The sequence below is a fragment of the Thermothelomyces thermophilus genome, chromosome 5 (assembly GCF_000226095.1).
Source record: "Thermothelomyces thermophilus ATCC 42464 chromosome 5, complete sequence".
Taxonomy (NCBI): Eukaryota; Fungi; Ascomycota; class Sordariomycetes; order Sordariales; family Chaetomiaceae; genus Thermothelomyces; species Thermothelomyces thermophilus.
This window is the reverse complement of record NC_016476.1, coordinates 2,343,254-2,353,899: the sequence shown is the minus strand read 5'-3', so window position 1 is coordinate 2,353,899 and position 10,646 is coordinate 2,343,254. Positions and strand designations below refer to the sequence as shown.

At 54.7% G+C, this 10,646-nt stretch overlaps 2 protein-coding genes across 2 annotated transcripts; both read left to right on the top strand.

Moving 5' to 3' along the window:
• Nucleotides 1-761: 761 nt before the first annotated feature.
• On the top strand, nt 762-2,687 carry MYCTH_2308643 (uncharacterized protein). Its single transcript, XM_003665131.1, has one exon. The coding sequence runs from the start codon at nt 897-899 to the stop codon at nt 2,535-2,537; it is 1,641 nt and encodes a 546-aa protein (XP_003665179.1). The 5' UTR covers nt 762-896; the 3' UTR covers nt 2,538-2,687.
• A 5,166-nt stretch (nt 2,688-7,853) lies between these two features.
• Nucleotides 7,854-9,424, top strand: MYCTH_88687 (histone 1-like protein). The gene is made up of 5 exons (XM_003665130.1): nt 7,854-8,075; nt 8,132-8,158; nt 8,328-8,350; nt 8,500-8,627; nt 8,682-9,424. Exons 1-5 carry the CDS (start codon nt 7,983-7,985, stop codon nt 8,978-8,980), a joined length of 570 nt encoding a protein of 189 aa, XP_003665178.1. The 5' UTR covers nt 7,854-7,982; the 3' UTR covers nt 8,981-9,424.
• Nucleotides 9,425-10,646: the final 1,222 nt, after the last annotated feature.

The following is a 10,646-nucleotide window of genomic DNA, read 5'->3' as shown; positions in this document are numbered from 1 at the left end:
CTTCGATTCTGGTTTCCAAAACTTACGAACGCAGCAACGCCGCCCCGACCTCCATATCAAACGCTCGCTCCGAATTTGTTCCATCACGTCCGGAGCTAACTCACTGGACAACGCATTGCCCATCGGCTCCAGGGTTTCAGACAAAACAAAGTGGGAAGAAAAAGACGGGAAGTAATCCGGCGTAAAGTTCAACGGGGGGCCAGACAGAATCACAAGAGAGGAACGAGAAACAATTTGATATCAGGTATGCAAACCTTTCTTTTTTACCTTTTTCGTTATTTTCTCTCTCTCTCACTCTTGCTTCCGGTAGCCGGACATGGCGGATGTGTCGAGAAGCACGATATCCAGTACAGAGGGCGACTCGACAACAGCCTGCGTTGGTCCCCCGGCTCGTCTCGATCTCTTCGTCGTTAGGTGGCCGCTCTCAACATCGTCTTCAAGCCTTTTTTTCTCCTGACCTGCCTCCGCTGTTTTTCGACCCGCTTCATCGGATCATCCCATGCGAGGCCGCTATGATGATCTCCAAAGTTGTCTGCTGGTTTCCCATCCCCCCGCCAAGTGGCTGGGGCCTTGTTCATCTTGGCCTCCTCGTTGCCATGCCATGGGCTCCCAAGTTGACTTCGGCTTTGGCCTGGGCTATTTTCGAAGATTGTCTCTCACTGCACTAGAATGAAAAACTAACTTTTTCCTACAGCGATTGCCCAATAAGCCCTGCACTTCGTGCGGCTTCATACCTGGAGCACGCCTATCATTAAACCACGCTTCTCAGGTCTCATCGTGCTCATGAGCCGATAGAGGCGAGCCCCCCAAACCCCCCACCCCCCCAAAACAGGTTTCCCCGGTCGACATATGGCCGCTGGGTTTTGGCTGCCTTAAATTCTCGCACGCTGCCAAACATGGAAACGTACTATGGCGTGGTGCGGTCACCCGCAGACGCCATCAAACTGTTCGAAGCATGCAGACTAGGACTCCTTCCGCGGGTGCAGAGGAGGTTGTCGGAAAAGGAGCGGCAAGCAATCCGGTCCGGCTCCGTCTTCGTGTGGGATGAGCGAGAGGCTGGTATGCGGAGATGGACGGATGGCAAATCATGGAGCGCGAGCCGCGTCGCCGGCAGTTTTCTGACGTACAGGGAGATGGAAGGAAAACGGGGCAACGCCTTCGGCGGGAGGAGGGGCGCCGGAAAGACACCGGACTCTGGCCGTGGGAGCGACGAAGATCACGACGACGGGGAGCCGGACGGCTACAGGTACAAGCCGGACGGGCTCACGAAGCAATCATTCAGTATCACCAATGCCGCCGGCCAACATCTTCACCTAATAGCCTACTACGCTCGCGGGCCCCTCGACTTACCACTACCAACAACCGACCCTTCGCTCAGGCACATCGTCCCGGCTAAGGGCATGTACCCAGAATCAAGCCTAACTGAGACAACACCGCCCACGACGGGAAGGGCACCGTTGCCGCAACCGGCCTACATGCCTCCTCCTCACCAGCCGCAGCCTCCCCACGGCTACCCCTCTCACTACCCGTACCCGGGCCACGCATGGCCACCTTCCCCTGACGGGACGCCGCCATACGGCCACGGTCAATACTCGTATCCGCCAGCTCTCCCGCCGCCTCAAGGGCATCACCCTCCTCCAGCGCTTCCTCCGTACCTCCCCGCCCCGCCCTCGCACCATCATCCGCATCACCACTATCCGCCCGCCGAATCGAATTCTAGCCAAGAACGAACCCCACTACCTCTACCTCCTCCGCCCTCGTATTCGTCGCAGCACGCGCCCGCTCATCCGAGCACGCCATCCTACTCACACGCGCAGCCGCATTCACAACCGCAACTTCCTGCGCCCAGGGCAGCGATCCAAGCACCGCCACCATACCCGCAGAACCAGCACCAATCCCCCCAGCCTCCGCCCCGGGTCACGCTTCTGGACTCTCCCCGTTCTCAGCATCTACAAGCGAAGGCGAGGGAGGCCGTCCAGATCGAGCCGCGGCTAGCCCCGATCGATGCAGCGCGCAACCGACACAGCCCGCTGCCCGCCCCGGGCCAGCTCACCCATCCTCAACAGAACGGAGGGAGCCCCACAACGACAACGACGACAGCAACAGCGACGACGATGACGACGACCACCACCACCACCTCGATAACGCTGCCGCCACCCACCACAACTGCAAGCCCCACCATCAACGCGCCATCGGGCTCTCCCATCCCGAACGGCAGCAGCAGGCCGGACAGCAGCGGCCGAGCTCACGCACCAACGACAACGACGCCCACCACAGCGAGCACGCGGCCCACGCTGTCGGCCCTCCTGCACCCTTCGACTATCCCGCCGCCCGCACCACCACACGGCAGCTCCGAGCCGAGCAGCGCTCAGCCTATCAGCAGCGCCGGCACAGTCGGCGGCGGTGGCGTCGGGATCAACAGCGCGGGTAGCTCGCCCGGCGCAGGGTTGCCTCCGTCGGCGACGGTCAGGCAGGACTCGCGGTCCAGCGACGAGGATGCTAGGGCCATTGGCGTCTTGAATAAGAATTTCTTTTGAGAGCTCTGAGGGGTTTCGGGAGGTGACAACAGTGGTGGTGGGGAGATGGCCCTGAGTGACTGAGGGAAGTAAGTAGTCAGGAACAAAGGGACGGCAAGTAAAGTAGTGGGAGATGTGCGAGAAGGGAATGAACGGCGGAAAGGGGGTGGGGAGGGAGGGAGAGTGATCTGAGAGGCTAGAGGGAGTGATCTTCTGGTCGTCGTCGTTCGACTCGGGTGCTGATGATCAAGTCGGTGACCTACGCTTCTTCATCCGGTTTTTGTTGACCCATGATGTGTCCTGCTTACTGTCGATCTGTGTGCTGTTCTTCAACGAATCGGCTTCAGGAATGGATATGGGTCTTTCCCGGTTTGGTCTCCACGGCAGTTCTTCTTTTCTAAAGTTTTACCGGGTCATTCTGCATGGTAGGAGACTAGGTGGAGAAAGGGGTATATGCATCTCCGGCGTTGGTTTTTTTTTTTTTTTTTTTTGGAGGGGGGGGGGGAGGGAGGGAGTTAGCTTAGATGATTTGGTCACACTGGCTTTCTTCTTTCTTTCTTTCTTTTTAGTGTTAGGCACGTCTCCGAAGAACTGAGTTGATGGAAGAGTCCGAAGTATGGTGTGTCTAATGGGGCGAATTGATGATGACTTGTATGCTCGACCCCCCGCTACTCTTCTCTTATTTTCCACCTCCGCGAGGACGAGAGAAGTGTCACCTGTCTTCCAAAGAAACTGGAGTAACTGAAACAAAAGGAAAGGAGAGGGGAAAAAAGAAAAAGAGGAGAAAGAAAAGGAAAGCAGAATGGCAACAGGGGGTTGGGTGGTTTTCACGTTGCAGGGCTCAGCAGTCTTAGAATAACCTGTCTATCTTTCTGTTCACTACCGTGATTTCATCAGGTACAAGCTGTAAAGGAAAAGACGGCCTCCACAAACAGAGAAGGTTTCGCCGTCCATTCCTCCATGCCTTCCTCTTTTCGTTAGGTTCCCGATTCTTTGCCTATTGTAGCAAGAGCTCCCTTGTGGTCCACAGTAGCATTCTTGTCATCTGCGTTGCTCGCTTATTAATAGTATAGTAGAATTACACAAACTTCATTTTTTTTTTGGATGGCGCGCGACATTGGGGGATGGGGGAAGCTGGAAAGGTAAGTGAAGCGTTTTTCTTCGTGTTACGACTCGAACCGTCGGCGCTCCTTTCTTGTCGATCAGGGGCACTTCATCAGTGGCTTTGAGCCCTTGATCTTGGCGGCTAGGTCGAGAGGTTCGTCCTCTCATACGCCGCGTCGGACCAGAGTGCAGAGCTGGAGGAGGATCCGGTCAGCTCGGCCCGGAGGCGTCCGAAGCGCTCACCGAGGCCCTGGTATCAGGCCACATTAACTAACACATCGCTGAAGCCCGCCTTCTGGCAGATGATAGCAGATCAGGCTCAGAGCGCTTCAATATTTATCAGCTTCTCCGAGAGCCCCCGCAATCGGGACAGCCTCCAGAGACGTGCTTATAGCGTTGACATCCCCCAGGATCCCCCAGATTGCCTCCTCCACGATCATCCAGAGTTGGTTGGCGTGACCGAGGAAATTGCAGACAGGGAAACTGGACAGCCATTCTTCATCACACGTAATAAAACCGCTTTTGGCCCTCTCTCTTCATACGTGTCGTGTTCGAAAGTGGGACTTGGTAGGTACCCTTTCCCGAAAAGCTCCGGCACCCCAAGCGAATCGAGCCTCTACCTCTGTGCAAGCGGCTATCTTCAAGCTGGCTAACTAGTTGAATTCCTCTCTGTTTCTGCCGCTCGTTTCCAATTCTCAACACCTCTCTCATGATATAAGCGCAAAACTACAATGATGCTGCCTGTTTGAAGATGTCTGACGCAGGAGGTTTGGGACCACAGATGACGGAGTCAACACATATAATGAGTCACTGCACCACTTGAGAGTTATCTCAGGCTCAGATGAGGGAGAGCATATACCATATGCATCACAAGAGCTACGGAGGAGGCGAGGTGGTGGGTCATGATAAAACGGCAGATTTTCCTGTCAAAGTAAACATAGCGGATGGATAAGGAGTCCCCTTCCTTGGTTTCGTCGTGCAACAGCTTCTTTCCCATCACTGGCATTTAAAGTCGGACGGAGGTTAGGATTCGCCGATCCACTCGCTGCGAAGAAACCAGCTCACTGCCTCTTGTTGTGAGTGCTACCTATTACCCCGCACACAACTCGATGACCAAGAACTCGCTTCCTTTTTCATGAGGAAACTGAATTTACCTACTTTGGTTCCTTTCGACCCTGGGGGAAACGCTTGATGGGACATTAAAAAGAACCTTGGAGTCGAATCCTGACTGGTACCTTTCTTATCATTTGTCTCTTTCTATTTCTTCTCCCTTCTCTTCTTCTCTTTAGCTCTTGGCATAGTCTCCCTTGGTAGCGTTCAAACGTTGGTCGCGTGTTTTTAGACTGAAGGTCGTTGACCAATCTTCATCCTTTAGGACACCATCTGCGCGGCGTGTCATGATGACTTTTCCAAAACAGCGAGCTCCTCTCGCTGCCTCGCATCATTCGCCACATCTACCAAAGAGTGCCAGTCGTTGCGCATCCGCTGTGCCTCTTCCAAGACCAAGGCGCCGATAGTTTGAGACCTTCGCGCCCAAGCGTCCTGGTCGACGGATTGCACTCGGATCCTTGTATGTACATACATACCAACCATCAGCTGCGCCAAAAGGCTGTTGCAGTGATGCAGTGTTGCCGTCTTGACTCGGAACAGTTTACTGTTGTGGTCGCGAAGGCTTCAAATATAAAGACGGCCAACAGCCACCCCGAACTCATCTCTCCGCCCTTCATGCATCAACTTTCCTGCGGTGGAAGCAAGGGAAGAGGACGGTTTCCAAGAACCGAAAACTGTCGAGAAACAAGCGCAGCAGCTTTGGCAGTAACCGCAAACAGTGGTGCGTGGCGGTTATCACTCAAGTCTGACTAAGCCAAGCTATCTTATCGCCCAAACCATGCTCAGTTCTCCCGGAAGACACCGTCTGCGGATAGCTGCCAGCCTCTGGGCCCTCACTTCGCTGCTCAACGCTTTGCTTGACGTCTGCAACGGACAAGCTCCAGTCTTGCGCCGGCACGATTAACCGACCTCTGATTCCGCGTGGCCTTGGGGCTCTGAGCAACCATCAGTGTGCGAGGCAAGGGATGACCATCGCTATCATTGGCCGTCTTCAACGAAACTTAGCCCAATGAGAGAGGTATGCGCGTGCCGGCTGGCCGTCTCGAGAATAACCACTGGAAATTGGCGGCACGTGGGCGCAGGGTAGTTTCAAGGACGGCCTGAGCGCAGGTTGGAGCTGACTCAAACAACCGAATGTAAAGAAGCGGCGTGGGCGACCAACTGATGCAGGCACAAGATCTTTGGGGAAATATGCCCATGGAAATATGCCCATGGCTCACCGGGTTGGTGACTGGCGAATGCGCTGCGAGTCTCATGGGCAATGACGTGTGTTGTGCGCGCATATGTGAGCGACGAGGTGCGTGACCTGGAAGGCAGGCATTATTGCTTTTGGGATCAGGTACAGTACCTAGCCATCGAAACCACAAGCCATGAATGCGTGATGAAGCGATTAAAGTCACCACCTGCAGGAACGAGTACGGCGAGAAGGCCGATAAGCAAGGTATGGATACTCTACGAACAGCGAACCTTGCATTCGCAACTTGTTGGTCCGAGTCTGAAAGGGTGGGTTAGGGCGGCCAATCCCGCAGTGATGGGTGGCAGACATGACACGACAGCGGTTAACGATGCGGCAGATGCCCAACACTGAAAAGGGGATGTTGGGAAATAAAGCCGTAATTTTTTTCAAAAAAAAAAAAAAAAAAAAAAAAAAAAAAAACCTCCATCCAGTCAAACAGCCAAGAAAGTTGAATTGATTGATGCTACGTTTTGATAGCTTGGCGTTTGTTGATGTTGGGCGACATGAAGGTAGAAGCTCGTCGCGGTGCGGATAGCTTCAACCATGACGCTCGGCTGCTCCTTGCTCGTAACACGAGTGACTTTGTAGACTGGGGGCTGTATCATGACCAAAGCGTGGGCCTTCTAGAAGAAATAAGAATGCATCAAGAAGCCCGAAAATCCGGCTACGCAGAGAACACATTCTCACGCAAGAAAGCAGGGGTTTGCGGCGGGCTATCTCAAATGCAAAAACCTATCTATCATCAACCAGGCGACGCGGATTGCGAAAACGCGACCCAACAAACAATGAATACGCATAGGCATTTTTAAACCTCAAAGCAGTGTCCAATTCGGGTGACTTCGATGTTAGGGCCGAAGGTTATACAAGTAATAAGATAGCGAGGCCAGTCATCGGATGGGGCAATCAATGTACGGAAGAGGAGGGGGAGAGAAAACAGAGAAGCGAAGGGAGCCGAAGGGTCAAGGGGGGATGGGGAGGTCGAGATCAGAGAGGAGAGCTCGAGCTGTGATGGGTGCACATGATCGAAGGTACAAAGTGGATGAGGTGCCGTTTTTGACTGGCCAATCAGGAAAATTGGCAGGATCCAGGGTCTACCTCTTTTCTTGCACCCACATCGCCAGTTCAGGAAAAGTCTCCCCGCATGACTCCCATCCATGATTGTCATCGCCAGCGTCTGCGAGCAGCTTCGTTCGCAGCTTCAGCTTTGCCCTGATATTGTAACAATGTCATCTGCTATGCAAAACAGAGCACATGCAGGACAGTTCTCATGCGTATCCAAAGTGCATGCTTGAAAAATACCGACACCTGTTGGAAAACCTTGCAACTAATCAACTGCCAGAAGTTGATTCAGCAGATATCCATAAATGGAAGTGTGCAGCTTGTCTTGTGTAGTCGTTCACAGGAGGGCCGCCACATCATGAAGGCGATCTGACTGATGCTCAGACGCTAGTAGGGTAACGACTCCGTAGCTATTAATCGGCAGTTAATAGCATCAGAAAAAAAAACCAAAGGTTGGGCCTCTATCCCTGTCAGCCTGCATTGGAGAATGGAGTCCCATCTGAGTGGTTGCGCCGACCGAGGGGATTACACCTGCGAGCTGAGAGAGTGTGTGTCAATGAGCGGGCGAAGACAGTCTTGACCGATGTAGGCGTTCCAGCAGTCGAGAGAACAGAGTGAAGTAGACTGGGTAGGAAGCCGTCAATTTGTATAGTTGAGGTATAAGCACGGGCCATGTTGGACGACAAAAAATGGCCGGGAGCTATTCTGGAGTCTCGGGCTCGGGAGGCGCAATCAGCGCAATCACTCGCGTCTCAGTAAACCCCCCCGCTTTCCCATATAAACACCGGGGCACGCCCCCGAGCGCGACCGCCCACCCACACCCTCCTGTTCCCGGTTTCTCATTCGAATTGCCATCGACGCGATATTCGCATCCAAAGCCGGCCTCAAATTCATTTCAACTTCAAGCCAGCCTCATCCACCGTTCTAACCGACCCACTTACAACACATCAATCACCATGCCTCCCAAGAAGACCGAAACCAAGACCGAAACCAAGGCCGAGGGCGCTGCCGCCCCGAAGCCCAAGTCCGGCTCTCAACACACCTACCAGGTGCGCAACCACGATACCGGCTTTTGCAATTATGTTCTGTGACTAACGAACCATAGGACATGATCATTGATGCCATCATCGCGGTATTTCATCCCGTTCCCTTTGCTCCGGCGCATTTGGCGTCGGCGCCCTGTCGGCGCCGCGGATTGAGGCATCGCGCATGACTCTTGTCGCATGCCTCTGCGCGCGCGTTTGGCGACCCGGGCATGACGAGATCACATTTTACTGACATGTTTCTTTTCAAAAACATAGCTCAAGGATCGCAACGGTTCTAGGTAAGTCTTATTCAACTTTTGACGCGTCGCAACCCCAGCATCATAACATTGCGGCGCGCGTGCGGTCGCAACAACCATCACACCACCACCGCCACCCCCACCACCCACTTCGTTTGCAGCTTACAGTCATTGTGCTAACGCGCGCGCAGCCGTCAATCCCTCAAGAAGTATGTCCGCGCCAACAACAAGATCAACGCCACCGATGCCATGTTCGACTCTCTCTTCAACAACGCTTTGAAGAAGGGTGTCGAGAAGGGTATCTTTGAGCAGCCAAAGGGTATGCGCCCCGCCAAGCTACGCCTTGTCTTTACTGTGTACTGACTATCGCCAGGTCCCTCCGGCGGCACCAAGCTCGCCAAGAAGGCCCTTAAGCCTGCTGCCCCCAAGAAGGCGGCGGCGCCCAAGAAGGCAGCGGCCAAGAAGGAGACCAAGGACGCAAAGGAGCCTAAGGAGAAGAAGGCCGCCACGAAGAAGGCTGCTCCCAAGAAGGAGACTGCCGCTAAGGAGACCAAGGAGACCAAGGAGAAGAAGGCTGCTGCCCCCAAGAAGGCCGCTCCCAAGAAGGCCTCCGCGGCCAAGAAGGTGAGCAGGAGCTTCCATCTCCGCTTTTACCATTGCTGCTCAGGGTAGCTGACGCTATTCAGGCCGCGGCTGCCCCCGCTGTCGTCGAGAAGCCCACCGTCCTGACCAAGACCAAGTCCGGTCGCGTCGCGAAGACGGCAGCCAAGCCAGCTGCGCCGAAGAAGGCCGCACCCAAGAAGGCCGCGGCTAAGAAGAAGGAGACGCCGAAGAAGGCTGAGGCCACTGAGGCTTGATGCTCTTCTGTCTTCATCTTTTCATCATGTTCTCTTTATCCTGTGATACGCGAGGGTCTGGGTTTTGGTCTCGTTTGGCGTTCCGGCGGTTTTCGGGTATGATCTTGGACAGCATTGGGCGCTGACGCGTTCGATATTTGGCGCGCGGAGGGGGTGGGGAGGCACTGGCCGTTTTTTTGCGCTCTGGGTTGTCGCGTTCTATCCCTTCTGGGTAGCGTGGTTTGTTTGGAGTTTGCCCCAAAGATCGGCGTGCACATACAAATGCCCCCCTCGCATCCCCTTGGCGGACGAGTAGTATGGGCTTGTTGCCACTATTCAGGGCGGATCAGCGCGCGAAGTAGACTTGAGGCAAACGGTGGGCGTTGGGATCACGCGGACCACGAGTTTCTGAAAGGGCCGAAGCTTAGGGGCCCTCCTAGGAGGGTATGTCGATTGTAATCAATACCTATACCAAATGTTTTTCCGCTATGAATCACCGTTAAGCGAGGCTCCCAGTTATCCACCTTCCCCCCCCCCCCCCGGTGGGGAAGGCATTCGTTTTGTGTGCAGACTTTGGCGTGCCACGGCCCTAGTTACCGCGCTTCCCAACAACGGCATCTCCGACCACCCCGCCAAGGCAGCTCCTGGGCGCATCGCGTCTCTGTTTACTTCCTCTTTCCTTTGTATGTAATCCGTACATGCAAACAACCGAACAAAGGTAGGATAACACTCAGCCAAGTCTGGTAACACTAACTATCCAATACGTTGTAGCGTATTGCCCTAATCATGGCCCGTCGGTATTGTTTTCATTGTTTCGCGAGGAGGCGGCCATCGCGGAACATCAAATAGATTATCGGGCAAAGCAGTCGGAGCGCGCTTGGACTGACCTGAGAAGCAATAACAAAAGCGCGGACAATGGCTGTCATTGCTAAAACTCAGAGGCAGCTTCGAGGGCCGTATGTGTTGCTTACCGACCCCACTCGTTGCTCAAAACGCGCTCACTGCCAAACATTGCGTTGGGCATTCTCCTTGAAGGTGGCCATGGAGCTCCCGCCCGTTTGTTTGTTTGCGGTTGAAGCTCTGTTGATCGATAAGCCTCATCTGCAAGGTGGGGCGCCCGCAGTCTTATCGAATGCCCCGCTGTGGATCCGCCACGCATCTTGACGGATGCAACCTGATGCACCAGGCCTTGTGGGGGGGGGCTGCTTGATGCGTTGGCGCTGGCCCGGCGCTGGCCCTGCGCAAGCGTCCGTGCCCAGCCAGGGAAGCTTCAGGCAGCGGGCACTCTGATTCAGCCCCCCACCTCATCGTCAACGACAAACTGGGATGGGCGGGACATGGTCTTTAGTGTACGTCCGTCCTTTACGTACGCGCCGCACCCAAGTTGCACATTGCCTACCTGAGCTCAATGCAAGCCCCGAAACGGCTGATGCACGGGCACCCACGCATCAAAACATTGAGCCATTTCCAGAAGCGATCGCAAACACCAGCTGGCAGAAGCC

Coding starts and splice junctions, on each gene's coding strand:
- MYCTH_2308643 (XM_003665131.1), top strand. CDS start 897: ATGGAAACGTACTATGGCGTGGTGCGGTCACCCGCAGACGCCATCAAA.
- MYCTH_88687 (XM_003665130.1), top strand. CDS start 7,983: ATGCCTCCCAAGAAGACCGAAACCAAGACCGAAACCAAGGCCGAGGGC. Junction 8,159..8,327: donor TCATTGATGCCATCATCGCG/GTATTTCATCCC, acceptor TCAAAAACATAG/CTCAAGGATCGCAACGGTTC. Junction 8,351..8,499: donor AAGGATCGCAACGGTTCTAG/GTAAGTCTTATT, acceptor ACGCGCGCGCAG/CCGTCAATCCCTCAAGAAGT.